The sequence below is a fragment of the Hippocampus zosterae genome, chromosome 18 (genome assembly GCF_025434085.1).
Source record: "Hippocampus zosterae strain Florida chromosome 18, ASM2543408v3, whole genome shotgun sequence".
Lineage (NCBI taxonomy): Eukaryota > Metazoa > Chordata > Actinopteri > Syngnathiformes > Syngnathidae > Hippocampus > Hippocampus zosterae.
The window spans coordinates 16,650,231-16,663,657 of record NC_067468.1 but is presented as its reverse complement, the minus strand read 5'-3'; the positions used below and the strand labels follow the sequence as shown (position 1 = coordinate 16,663,657).

At 50.0% G+C, this 13,427-nt stretch overlaps 2 protein-coding genes across 2 annotated transcripts; one reads left to right on the top strand and one right to left on the bottom strand.

Annotated features, from left to right (window-relative positions):
* Positions 1-41: 41 nt before the first annotated feature.
* On the top strand, positions 42-2,350 carry enoph1 (enolase-phosphatase 1). The gene is made up of 6 exons (XM_052051837.1): positions 42-405; positions 743-844; positions 932-1,134; positions 1,380-1,512; positions 1,785-1,908; positions 2,168-2,350. The coding sequence occupies exons 1-6, from the start codon at positions 322-324 to the stop codon at positions 2,305-2,307; spliced, it is 786 nt and encodes a 261-aa protein (XP_051907797.1). The 5' UTR covers positions 42-321; the 3' UTR covers positions 2,308-2,350.
* An 805-nt stretch (positions 2,351-3,155) lies between these two features.
* On the bottom strand, positions 3,156-12,737 carry sec31a (SEC31 homolog A, COPII coat complex component). Its single transcript, XM_052051839.1, has 27 exons — positions 12,434-12,737; positions 11,552-11,631; positions 11,329-11,452; positions 11,059-11,260; positions 10,890-10,985; positions 10,563-10,703; positions 10,339-10,481; positions 10,127-10,226; positions 9,875-10,036; positions 9,543-9,695; positions 9,178-9,402; positions 8,982-9,056; positions 8,664-8,696; positions 8,350-8,386; positions 8,010-8,188; positions 7,755-7,881; positions 7,474-7,619; positions 7,150-7,326; positions 6,349-6,552; positions 6,164-6,265; positions 5,959-6,061; positions 5,479-5,757; positions 4,631-4,686; positions 4,335-4,547; positions 4,146-4,256; positions 3,896-3,967; positions 3,156-3,830 (listed from the first exon to the last, which is right to left on the bottom strand). The coding sequence occupies exons 2-27, from the start codon at positions 11,628-11,630 to the stop codon at positions 3,651-3,653; spliced, it is 3,519 nt and encodes a 1,172-aa protein (XP_051907799.1). The 5' UTR covers position 11,631; positions 12,434-12,737; the 3' UTR covers positions 3,156-3,650.
* Between the last annotated feature and the right edge of the window lie 690 nt (positions 12,738-13,427).

Here is a 13,427-nt window from a genome sequence, read left to right as displayed (position 1 = left end):
AACGCGATATAGCGCAGCGCCACCAGCTGGAAGGGAGGCGCTATTACCATGTCGTGGACTTGATGGACATTGCTGCAGGCTCTAGCTCACGCTTTGTCGCGCAACCATGATAGTCACGCTAGCAAATTAAATATAAAAACCAATCGAGAACGTAAAAGAACAACAATTTAAAAAAGCCTTTTTAGCACATTTCCAATAGATTCGCGAGCTTTGGACAACCGGCGAACGTCACATACACGCCGATCTACCGGCTCGGAGAAGCTAATTACGCTAAAACCTTAGCTAAACTGTAATACATAAGAAATAAATAAATCAACATTAATGGCCACTGTGGCGATTCCCGCTTGCACCACTGCTCTTTTGCTGGATATCGAGGGCACAACCACTCCAATCACCTTTGTAAAGGTAGGTTTTAATAAACTACAGCAAGCGATCATATTATTAAGTAGCCCTGAACATCTGCTCGCTGCAGGCAGGCAGCAATAACGTTTTGTGTTGATCAAACTATTTCTTTGTAATAAAATCTCAGATGTGTAGGTTCACTGACGGTCGTTAACTGAAACAGCATTTTTAAATTTATTTCACTGGGAGGGTGCACATTAATCAACATAGGAATAAACAGTGTAAATGCGCCTGACTTAGCATCAATGCCAACGATTCGGTTGCGCCGTAAGATTCATTGAGTTGACTCTCTCATCGGAAAAGTTGCAGTTTTATTTTTCATTTGCACTTTTGACTGCAGGATATTCTGTTTCCATACATACGGGAGCATCTTGAAGATTATCTGTCAGATCACTGGGAGGAAGATGAGTGCAAACAGGATGTTCATCTTCTCAAAAAACAGGTCATTTAATGCATTATCCCATCAAAAGGGGGGGGGGAGCTTTCCTTTGAAAAGGTTTGTCACATGTTATGGCAACTCCTGTGACAGATCGAAGAGGACACGAGGCAGAACCGGGCGCGTCCCGTCCACGCCGTGGACCAGACGGTGCACACGGATGAGGAGAAGGCCATCCGGGAGGTGGTGGACGACGTGCTGTGGCAGATGGCCGCCGACCGCAAGTCCACGGCGCTCAAGCGGCTCCAGGGTCACATGTGGCGAGCGGCGTACTCGTCGGGCACAATCAGAGGCGAGTAAGTGGGCTCCTCAACTCGTCGGTGACTGACTTTTATCAAAGTGAAGCTTGTCACCTCAACGCAATTCCTGGAGACCATGATGGCGGCAACCAACACGTAACTTTATAATAGTCTGTTTTTGGGTTTTGTTCTCGTTTCAGTGAGATCACAATTCAATCCTGGTTTTGCTGTTCGTTTTTACTTTGTTGGTTGTTTCTACTTGTCCGGAAAGTTCCAAATGTTTGCGATGCATATGTACACAGGATCTACCAGGATGTGACGCAATCCATCCGAAGGTGGCGAGGGCACGGCCTCAAGGTCTTCATCTACTCGTCGGGCAGCGTGGAAGCCCAAAAACTCCTCTTCGCACACTCGGTAGAGGGCGATGTTTTAGATGTGAGTTTTGTTTTCAAGCACCCCCCTGGAACTTTTGGAAAATTCCTTAAGGTCTGTTTCATGTTGCGAGGCACGTCATCCTGAGTGGGCCCACAAAAATGACCTCTGAAGCCACGATTGAATGAAAAGTGCCACTTTGTTTTGAACCGGACATTTTGGGGCAATTTTCAAGGATACTTGACTTACTTTTCGTCACATACGTAGAAAGTTACTTACGTTTGTTCTCGTCTACCTTGGTGTGTTAGTTTGAGCGGTGTTTTCTCCTTCCTCAGTTATTTGACGGTCACTTTGACACAGCCGTCGGCGCCAAGGTGGACGCCAAAAGCTACGAAAGAATCGCAGAGAGGATCGGCTGTCCGCCAGGGGAAATCACCTTCCTGACGGATGTCACCCGCGGTACTGCCCAATCTTTTTCTTCTAGAATTGTTTGAACAATGCAGCTAGGGGACATATTTAGGAACGGGTTTTGTCGGACTAATTTACACAGTGAAGCGCGACCGCATTTCTCCTCAGAGCTGGAAAAAAAAACCAAACATTGATTTAGTGGAGCGCGGCGTTCTGTTTTAAACTCAATCATAAACGTCAGCGTTACACAAGCTACACGTCGTCATATAGAAACTGGAGCAAATCTAACCACCGGTGTGTGTGATTGCAGAGGCCAAAGCTGCGGAGGACGCCGGCGTCAACGCGGTGGTGGTGGTGCGGCCGGGTAACATTGAACTGACAGAAGAAGAAGCGGCGCACTACCATGTCATCACGTCCTTCGGCCAGCTGCAAGTGACGGGGCGACCTTAACCGAGGCGCCAGAAAAACCTCAAGTATACTAATATACAGTATATTTAAAAAAAGAAAAACAGCTCAATGGTCTCCACCTCAGTGGTGTCTAATTTGTCAGTCTTATTTGCAGTAAACGTGTTGTCGTAGTGACTCCGTTCCTCCTGATTTTCACATTGTGCATCAATTCCGAATGAGGTGTCCAATGAGCGTACAAATAAACGCCTAATCTTGCACAAAAGCTTCGTCGTCCCCAACACGGTCAGCGATCTTGTAAATAAATAGAGTATTGAAAATATTGCATGTGGACCATCTACGAAAGACTAAAACCAAGAGACTTGACCGTGGCTCATCAATCCGACTGGGACAGGGGGCTTCTTTTTTTTTTTTTTGCACAAAGTTGAAATGTCACTTTTTCCACATTTTCTTGTTATAGAAAATTGAAGAAATGTTTTCCCCTTCAAATTGTTCACAAAGCAGCCAGTTATTACAGTAAGGTTGGAGGAATTTCGAGCCCAAAAACATAAGCTTTTTTAAGTGCATTTTGGAATATGGCTGGTGAATTGTTAATTATTTTGTAAGGAAGTGCAGACAACACAATTACTTTGGCTGATCTTTGCATACTTAATCCAAATAAAAATTTGAATTAAAAAAAAAAACTGAAGTGCTGTGAATACTTTCCCAATGCACGACAGCCTGACTAGAAAATGTTTTTTTTCGCCCGTCAATTTCACACACAACAGCAGTTTTGAAAAGGGGGGGGGGGTGTTGTACATTTATTGAATTAAAAAAAAAGTGAATTTTCCTTGATTAAAAAAAAAAAGTGAGGAAAAGGCAAAGTGAAATGATATTTTGCGGATGGACTGACATTGAATAGAATCATGTCATTTTTAAAAAAGCGACAACATTTTTTAAAAATCATTATTGGCCTTGTGTGTGCATAATGATTACAAAAAGGGGGCGGGGGGTGTTAAAAGACAAAATGTGGAAAAAGTGAAGCGGTAAAAATACGTTTGCGGCATTGCATTGCTGCGCTAAAACTTGGTCCAATAAGGCAGAGGTGAAAGAATAAGGGGGGGGGAGAGGGCGGACAAAAAGTGCGATAAGCTGATCAAAACATTGAAGGGCAATGCGAACACAGAAGATTAAAAAAAATAATAAAAAGAAAACAGGCTAATTCTACTCACTGAGACACCCACAATGTTCCCTTTTTTTCTTCCTGTTGGCATTCCTCGTCATTGAAAATGATTCATCTGGATTGCATCACTTCATATAAAGTCGATTTAAAAGCAATCAGCATGATTGGTAGTGGGGGGGGGGGGGGGGGAATAGCCCTTAATTGAGGGTTAAGGTAGCACGCGGGCTCAAACACCCAGCTTGTTGGCCTGCGTCAGCACCACCTTGAGGACGGGCATGAACGCCGAGGTCTCGCTGAAGTTGCTGCTGCTCACGATGTGCGTGTGGATGCCCAGACCCTCGGCGTAGGCGCGCGCCTCCACGCGTTGCGCCATGGTGTGCAGGCCCCCCACGATGGCAGGAGAAAGCTGCGGGGGAAAGGAGACCAGTTAGAGAGAGACTTCAGCAACGGCGCCTGGAAATGAACACTCACAGTCTCTTCCCGCAGTTTGTCGTAGAGCGCCTCCAGACGCTTGTTGGCATCCTCCAGCTTCCTGCGAGTTTGCTGGAACAGTTCAAAAGAAAGCGCGTTGGCTGTCTAAAGCTGTTGAGAACACGGTTTTTCCTGCATAAAATGTGCAAGCCGCTCCCTTGGCCTAATTTGGGGCCAACGCAGGCGAAAGCAAACGTGTAAAAATAGAAGCGCAAAGCTTCAAATATGACGGCGGCCTTTCGGCACTGACCGGGTCGCTAGCAACGGCCAAGCACTTCTGGACCAGGCCCTCGAAGGTGGTCTTGAGGACCAGGTGCTCCTCTGGGATGGGCTTCTTGGCGATCTTCTCGGCGGGGATCGACTGCACGGGATGGATGCGGTCTTTCGTTAATTTCATTTATCCCGCAATGAAACATTAAAAAAAAAAAAGGATACCCACCCGGATGGAATCGCCCGTGGGTCCCCCGGGCGCTCCCTCAGTGGGTATGCTTGGGTTGAGGGTCTGCGGCGGGATCTGCTGGAACGCCCCTTGAGGACCGAGGACGGAGCCCTGTGGCGCTCCAGAAGCTACGGGCTGGGCGTGAGAGTCCCCACCCAAAGGAGCCATGATGGGCGCGGTGATTGGGGCGGGTGGGGTGTAGTTCTCCGGGATCTATGAAGAAAAAGATGTCCGTTCTGGAATTTATTTGTATAATACGGAGAACTGTAAAGTGTTCTTCCAGAAAAGGGAGTCACCTTCTTCTTGGATGCCCTGCTAAGAGATGGCGGGTCATTCCAACCGTTCTGGGGCCCTGCACATGCAAACATAACGTAACGATTCAGAAACATGCCACCATATTTGTTATTAGCTCAGACGTTATTAACTAATTGATTGCTCATCAAGTTATCAGTCCTTTGTTATCGAGTCATTGGCGATCAGGTCACTGGGTGGGCACCCGTCATCAAGTTATTGGGAGTCAACCAAAGACTGAAAAGTGATTAAATCATTTGGGGCATGCGAGCATTCACTCAGATGCAAAAGACCACAAATTGGAGTCTTTAATTTACGCAACTGCAGAGTAGCAGGCATCTACTAAGATAAGATAAGATATCCTTAAGGGTACCACAGGTCGATTTTCTTGATAGTTTCCACAAATAAACACCTGTCCTCTTTAAAAATGACACAAAAGCGATTCCTTATTGAACTCCTCCAAACATCAAATTAGAGGCGAGTCGTCATGAAGTTTCATGTTAGCTGGCTCAAGCTAACACATGCAAAACGGGTGCACTGTTGCCGCGTTAGCTAACGCAAGCTTTCGTTCGGTACAAGCGTACCGTGGTCACGTTTGCTGACTAAAGCCAACACCGTACGCAAAAGAAATGCGCTGTATGGTTTTGTTTTGTTTTTTTGCTGCCTAATGCTCAAAGCTAATCATTGTGCGGTCGCTCAAGCTGCCAAAAGCTACGGTGCAGTTGGTAAATTGGAAGTAAATCCATGTAAATCAAAAGGTGATTTTTTGTTTTAGGTTATTAGGAAAAATAACAGGAAGTGACACAAAGGAGGAGCGAGGACGACGAAAGGGTGTCGCGGGAGTCTCTCGCACCTGTTCCGTCGGGGTCGAGTGTCTGCTCAAGCTCAAACTTTGTACCTGAGACTGCGCCGGGTGGAAGCTGCGGCGCAGACGACCCAGGAGAGCCCGGCACGCCATGCTGGAAAGACGCTCCGGAAGAGGAGGAGGAGGTGGGAAACAAAGGAGGAAAAGAGGAAGGAGAGTCGGGCAGGCACCGGGCGAGGAAGCCGGGGGGCTGAGGAGGGTAAGGGGGCTCAGAGTAGTGAAGAGGCTGACGGGCTCCAGGAGGGAAGTGCTGTACCTGGAGTTGGGCTGACATTCAAAAGACGCCGTTAGTGGGGAAACAATCCGAGAAGAAGGCACGGCCACATGCTAAGATGCCAAACATTTCCGCCGTGAAATGTTTTCCGGTTGAAAGGAAATAAACAAGCCGGGCATCTTCATTCCCTGATATTTTTGCAGAAGGGAAAATGACTACGACTTGTTGGTTCAGTGTTCACATTAAAGACGTACGCTGGTATTGCTGGGAGTACATGTAGGCGGGGCCGGCGGAGGCCGCGGCGGACGAGCCGGACGGCGGCACTCCATACGCGGACTTCGGCGCTTGAGCCTGCTGGGCAAAGAGGGGGACATTTGTTCGCGGCTCAGGGGTTGGGCAGTACACTTGCGTGAGGGGATTTGCGGGAACGATGGCGGCGACCTGCTGCTGCCGCTGCTGCTGCTGCTCAGAGGCAGGACCCATTTGCAGAGGAGATGTGACGTTGGGCAGCGCCGTTGGCGTCTGGTTACTCCACGAGGTGACGGTGGAGGCAGACCTCACCTGAACCACACGCAATTTTTTTTTTCCTTCCAATGAATAATCCGTCATCGGGCCAAGAATCCCGGGTTGATGGCGGAACGTACGGGCTGGTAATACTGCTGCTGGGACGGGGCGGAGGCGGGTGCCTGCATCTGTACGGGTGCCATGGGGGTGGCAGGCTGGACCGGGATGAAGGCCTGGCGGAGGTGAGGCCTCGGGTGCTGAGGCTGAACTCTGGAGGTCTGGACCGGAGCCACCTGCTGACCCAGAGCCCGACTGAGGCGCTCACGGAGCTCCTTCAAGGCCCCCTGCTGGGCAAATATACAGGCGCACACGTTAGCTTCCTATGCTAACGTGGGCAATTTACATTTTTGCCCAACGTGGTAGACTCAACCACGGAGTAGTTCTCAAAATTATGTTCGAAAGCAAAAATTGTTCCTTCAATTCTATGAAAAAACAGCTACTGGGCTTTATTACACGTAGAGCTAGCATTTTGTGCATACAATTGTTCTGTAAATTCTACCAAAAACATTTGCGCACAATTAGGCTTGTGAAAGCAACTGGGGCTTAAACATAAAGACAGGCTACATATGTAAAATGATGACATCCCTCCGAAAGCCACGATCTCCAACACATGGCTTGTTAGCAAGCCTTAGCGCATGTTAGCAAGCCTTAGCGTATGTTAGCTTTCTCAGATGCGGCTCGTAAAAGCTTCCCTCCAAACAACTTTACTTGAAGATTGAATCGCTTCGAACATCACTGGCTCAAACACAGAGTGTTGTCGTTATTTAAATTCGAAAGAGCTCGTGGGGCGTCAATGATGAGCTCTTCCTAGCTTTGGCTCGTTAAAAGCTAACGATCTGAACGGCGCCGCATTCCTCGAGCTTAGTTAGCGGCTAGCTCACCTGCCCGCTGCCGTCGGGCAGGTAGCTGACGGCGCTGGACAGGCTGCCCTGCGAGGCCAGAAGCCCAGCGTAGCGAGCCAACTCCTCAGCCAGCGGGGAGCCCACGCCGACGGCGGGAGCCGAGCGTTGCGTCTGCTCCACAGCGCGCCGCAGCACCACCACTTTCTCCACCAGGTCCTGTGTGGAGTACGGTAAAGTTTTGCACACATGATATAAAAAGTCGGACCCGTCGCATACACGTGTGTATTCATGATAAAGAAAAAAAAATGTTGACGCATTTACGCAGAAACATCATGGGAAAAAAAACTAATTCCCCAAGCGCACCTGCAGGGCCAGCGGGCAGTGTCGCCGGCCGGCCGTTTTCCAGCAGGCCACCAGTTTGTCCACGTTGCCGGCGCAGATGTAGCACAGACAGGCGTGAGCGCGCAGAGCGGCTTCGCCCGACGCCTCCAGACGGACGCCGAGGAGGTCTGAGAGACGCGGCGAGCAGCGGCACGGGTGCGTTGAGGAGAGGAGGCGGGCCATACGCGCGCGCGGCGCTAACGTTTTGTGAGTTGGCGTTTATGAGGCAAGGCGACGACGGCGAATTCGGCGCTCAACTTTACCGCACAGCGAAGAGAACTCGTCGGGTTTGGCGTAGGTCATGACGGCCGCCAGCGCCTCCTTCCAGTTGTGCAGGTTGCATGCGGTCACCACGTCACGCCAGTCCTTGGTCACCACGGCGCTAATCAGCTAGCGGACAGCAAAACAAACAAAAAAAACAAACAAACGGCATTTTCAAGTGTCGTATTGCCATTGAGCGATTTTGGCTAAAAAGTGTCGGTTTTTTGAGCCCCGGCCGCCTCCTCCTTCATTTGTACCTTGGTGATTTTGCCACGCGTCTTGTGGAAATACTTCCTCTGCGTCTTCTCCAGGAGGTCGTCGCCACCGGCAATGGCGAGAATGATGCCGTCGGCCATGCGGCCATCAAGGAGGCAGAGCTCCACGGCCACCTCAAAGTTGCCCGTGAGAAGGGCCTGCGTGATCAGACCGTCCGTGTCTGCAGAGCGGGAAAAATAAAACAAGACAAAAAATTCTCTTCCATTATAAACAATACAAATTTTAATCTAAAAATAGATCGGGTGCTGCTGAGACTGACAACGAGAGAGAAGGAAAAAAAAAATCTCTTGCTAGCGTCAACTCCCCATCTATGTTGCTTACCTTTACTGATGCTGAGGTCGACTCCCTGCGAAGGAGCCTCGGTGGCGGCGTCCTTGACCTGGCCAGGAGTCTCGGGCTCCTTCTCCTCATCCAACGGCACCTCCTGAAAAAACAGGACACGAGTGTCCTTACATGACGCGGCAACAATTTCCCTCTTTCAAAATTGGCAGTGATTCACTTTTTTGAGACAGTTGGACCATAACCCAGATGATCGTTTCCCATGGAAAAAAAAATTGTTCCAAATCTGAAGAGGACCGTTTGATTTTCTCTGTTCCTTTAGAAAGACTTTGGACTGTCCCGTCATGGAGGCTTACCTCCTCTTCCTCTTCCTGTTCCTGCTCCTGCTGCTCCTCCACTTCCTCCGGAGGAGCTACACTCTGGCCCGGTCCTCCCACGGCGGTGTCCTGGCTCTCCGGCTCGGCGCCCTCCTTCATGTTTGCGGCGGCGATCATGTCAAACGCCGCCTCCGGATTGTCGAGCTGCAAGCTGGCCGGAGCGGGCGGCGCTTGCGCCGGCAGAGCTTCAGCGGGCTTTCCCTGCAGCGCGGCAGATATCTGCAGACACGGCGGTGGCGTGTTATCCGTGTTTGGTCTCTCCATCATAGATTTGCACCGACAGCGGGTGGGTCTCACCTTTTCAGCGAGCTCCTCTTTGTTGAAGCCCAGAAGCTCCAAGAATTTACTGCGGATGTCACTTTCAAAGTTGGCCTGGAAAACACACGCACACACACACATCTCGTCTATCCTTTTCATTCGAGCATCTATCCGTCCATTCACATTGGCACAACATAAGAACCCGCTCGTTCGTAAACAAATGGCCAAGCGTCACCTTGAGGAAAGACCAGACAGTTTTCTCAAACTGATCCTGAGCCGCTTGGATCTTCTCCTGGCAGAATTCCTGGAAGGTGCCGGCGCTCAGCACAGCCTGCAGCTGTTCCGACCGCGTCAAGAAGGTCGTCTCGGTCACCACCTGGCTGACGTGAACCAGGCGGGGGCCACCGGGCTCCTGCCCATTTACCGGACCGTTCTCCAGGGATACTAGCTTTCCGCCAAACTGCACGACAACAAACATTTCCGTTTGTGTGGATAGGCCCTAAGATTGACCCTTGAGGAACACCGCAGGCAAGGAAGCCAGACTGGTGCCAGGGGCAACAAACACAACCACCAAAAACGTGCGCGACTTCAAATACTCACGGCAAACGACGCCCCAACGGGCCTGCGAATCCACTTGGGGGGCTTCTTCAAGGGGTTGACACTAGCAGCGGGAGTGGTGGTCTGAGGTAGCTGCAGCGGGGGCAACGTTTGTCCCGTCCCAAAAGGATCCACGTTGCCGAAGGAGTTATTGATCTGTAAAAAATAAGACACTAAGTGAAGACAAATGCATCTGAAAAACTCGGGTGAACCCAACCTGGAGACTTCCCGCTTATGCTTTGTTTCTGTGTGGCAAAATGCAGTATGATGCGTTGCTACGTGAAAGTGCAAAAGCAGTCTGCTTGGCTGGGTTCTGCAGGAAACGCCCGACCCACCTGGTCGGCGTGCCTCTGGCTCTGTGCCAGGCTGCCGCCGCCCATGATGGAGTAGACGTCGATGTGTCCGTCGAAGCGGGCGGCCGAAAGCACCGCCGGGTTCCTGGGGCACCACTGCACGTCAAAGCACCACTGGCTGCCGACGGGCAGCTCGTACAGCACCTGAACGGGGGCGGGGCGGGGGGCGGGGCGGCATCGGTCATGGAGCATCTTCAAAATGATGCGAGGCGGCTGGCTGGGTTACTCGCTCACCTCGCCCGTGTTTGGGTTCCAGCACAGGATCCTGCTGTCTTTGCCGCAGCTGAGGAGCAACTCAGGATCGGCCGCACTCCAGGCGATGGCGAGGACGCCTCTGCGGGGGGAAAAATGCAGCGGGTCAAGATAGCGTAAGCGTCACCATCAGATGTGTTGTTGTTTTTTTTTTTTAATGGGTGGGCGTCTTCATTGCTACGCGAGACCGTCACCTGGTGTGATTCTCCAGAATCCGGAGCGGGGAGGTAGCGAATCGTAAATCCCACATCTGAATGACGGGCATGCGGTCGTCCTCGGAGGCCAGGACCAGCTGGGTGGCCACCTCTGGGTTCCATGCCAGCCCGGAGCAATGCATCTACGAGCAAAGAGACGACGCGTGACGACGACTTGCCGCTTTACGGGAGCCTTTTTACTTGTCGGCGGGCGAAGCACCTACTCTGTTGCTGTGGTCGCTGACTTTAATAATGAGATCATTCTTGCGGAGGTCCCACACGGAGGCGCGACCGCTCGGGCTGGCCGAGGCCAGGATGTGCTGGACCTGCCGGTTCCACGACAGGCAGCCAATGTCCTCGGCTGGCTGTTCACAAAGAAGCAGCGAGCATTACAACGCAGAGCGATAAAAACTCCATCGCGCCGTCCGGATTTGCCGTCGCAGTAGTTGACGTTTTTCTTTTTATTCTTACTCCTGTGTCCTTTAAATTTTCATCATGCGCCGGCATTTTTTTTAGTTCAAAGCAAAGAAATTCAAATGAAAGTAGCGTACCTGTGTTTTGGGTCCTGGCGTCATGGGGGACTCAAAGTTGTTTAGATCCCAGATGTAAATTTCGGACTCATTTGCGCCAGATGCAAAGAGGTTGGTCTAAACCACAGACGAAGAAGATGAAGCGCGAGCAAAGCGAGAGGCGGGAGAAGAGAAGCGGACGGCGGCGTGCCTGGAAGGGATTGACATCAAGTCCTCTCACGGCGCCCGTGTGCCGGTCGCTCTCGGCCACCACCGCGTTGTCGCTCTCGCCGGCCATGATCTTGGCGGCGTCGTACAGGATGACGTTGCCGTTCTCGCCCCCGGCGATGACCAAGCCGGCCGGGTGACCCCGGGCGTCTGCTCCGCAGGGACCCCAGACCAGCTTGTGGTACCTGAGGGTGACAAGTGTAATGACAATCAAACACCTCCATGCCACACCCCCCACATTTTTTTTTCGTGCCTGTGAGACGAAGAGAAGCTGCCACATGACTTCATGTCCAGGGATGGGTCGGACAAGTCCAGCTCAAAGAGCTCCAGGGAGGCGTTGGTGCTGAAGGAGGCATCCAGCTGCTGCGCCGACGTGCCTGAACAATAATTCATGCGGGTATGAAACATGACATCGACTGCTGAGCAAAACACAGAAGAAGATTTTGCTAGTAAAGGTTGCTCGCATGCGCTCGCACCGGTTGCCAGGTAGATCGGGTGCTGCTGAGCCGGACTCCAGCTCTGGATGGCAGTACGGTTGATCTCTTTCAGTTTCATCCTGGAAAAAAACAAAATAGATCAATAAAAATCTTACTTCTGTGTAGTGTAGACTTCTTTTGCATTTTTTGAGGGGTTCGGGGTGGGGAGTATGAAATCAAAGTGAATTTTTAACATTTGAGATTTTGGGGCTTTATATTTTGTTCAAGCCATTCCCTCGTGGAAGGAAGTGACGTGCAATTGATTGCCCCTGACGAAGATAAAACATGACAAAGTGCACGATGCAATATGAGCAAGAGCTTAACCCGAAGATGAGCTCTGGCAAGACAAATGGGACAGGTCACCCTGGACTGGTCGTCTGTCATTCACAGCGGGCATACAGACAAGTAGTCACAAACAATGGAGTCAATCTATAACATATCTGCCAGTGTTTGTTTGCATTTTCCAAAAGATTCTTGATACGCTATGCCAAGAAAACCCACAATGTCCACCGGCTACTTTTGTAGTCCTCGGAGGCTCTCTGGTGCCACTTTGGCGACCCCCGATTCGATTTTGCCGAAGCACCAGTAACGCTTCTCTTGCCAGAAGTCAACTTACGTTAATTGAAGAAAAAAAGCGGTCTTCAATTAACCTAAGATAACTATTGGCAAGAGAAAAACACCGCACTGTAATTTCCCCATTGCGGGACAAATAAAGGATATCTTAATCTTAATTGGTCGCACATCCAGACTGACACACAATCACTCTCCCATTCACCTCTATGGAGGGTTTTTAATCAACCTCACATGATTAATCAATCAATAAATAAACGTAACTCTTCTAACACTCTTAGCAGAAAGGTGACAGCTGATCAATGGGCTTACCTGGTTTCACTTTGGTCTTTTCTCCGTGTCACATACACGCGCAGGCACAAAATGAATAAAGAAGCAGCGGTTTCGCGCCTCTCCCTTTTCTCTTGACGCTGGTGTTTCAACGACGAACGCCCCGCGACGTAGGACAAGACAGCGGCTAGTCGTAGCTACCGGTACCCGCTGAGCTCGCTGTCGACTCGGCTTTCCACGTCCCCACTGGGCTCCATCAACGTGGCACTACGCGACGATTGGAGGCCTCCTCCCACGAAGAAGAAATACCTTGAGTGTCGAAGAAGAAACACGGTCGCTTCTGGTTCAGCTTCCGCTTAGCATAGCATGCTAGCATGTCATTTTGCGTTTTACCTGACCGAAAAGCGAGACATTCGTATAATGTAATATCCTTAAGAATATTTCTAATACTACGGTCTCCAAGTACCACCCACACACTCATCCCAGTGTTCTGTTTGCGTGAACACAACGATAGAAAACCACAACAACACAAAATTGAGGTCACACATTATTTATTGGGTTAACAACTTCATAGAGACGCCTCCACGGTCACTTTAGGACAACTCTGCAAGAAGCAAAACAATTGATTAAAATGTGATACTTCACACATTCGTACAACTAATATTTTCAGTTAAATGCCCCAAACCCTCATCATTATGCCGTGTATAATCTTTCCCAGACTTTGGGAATGAGTCAGATGGGTAGTGATTGCTATAATCATTGGGATGGCTATTAAGTCATATTAATTTGCACGAAATGTAAAATACTTACTTTTCTGGTACAGTGCACGTTCCGCGCCATGCTTTCGATGAATCTTCTGCACCTTCTTCTTCTCTTGTTCGTTTTCTTCTTCGACTGTTAAAAACAGTCGCCGGCACGATGCTAAATGTGCTTTACTGGGCTTTCAAAACGTTACCAATAAGCGAAAATGTTATTACAGTACTCGCTTAAAACATCAAACAAAACTTCAGGACTCAATAAACAAAAACAAACTAGA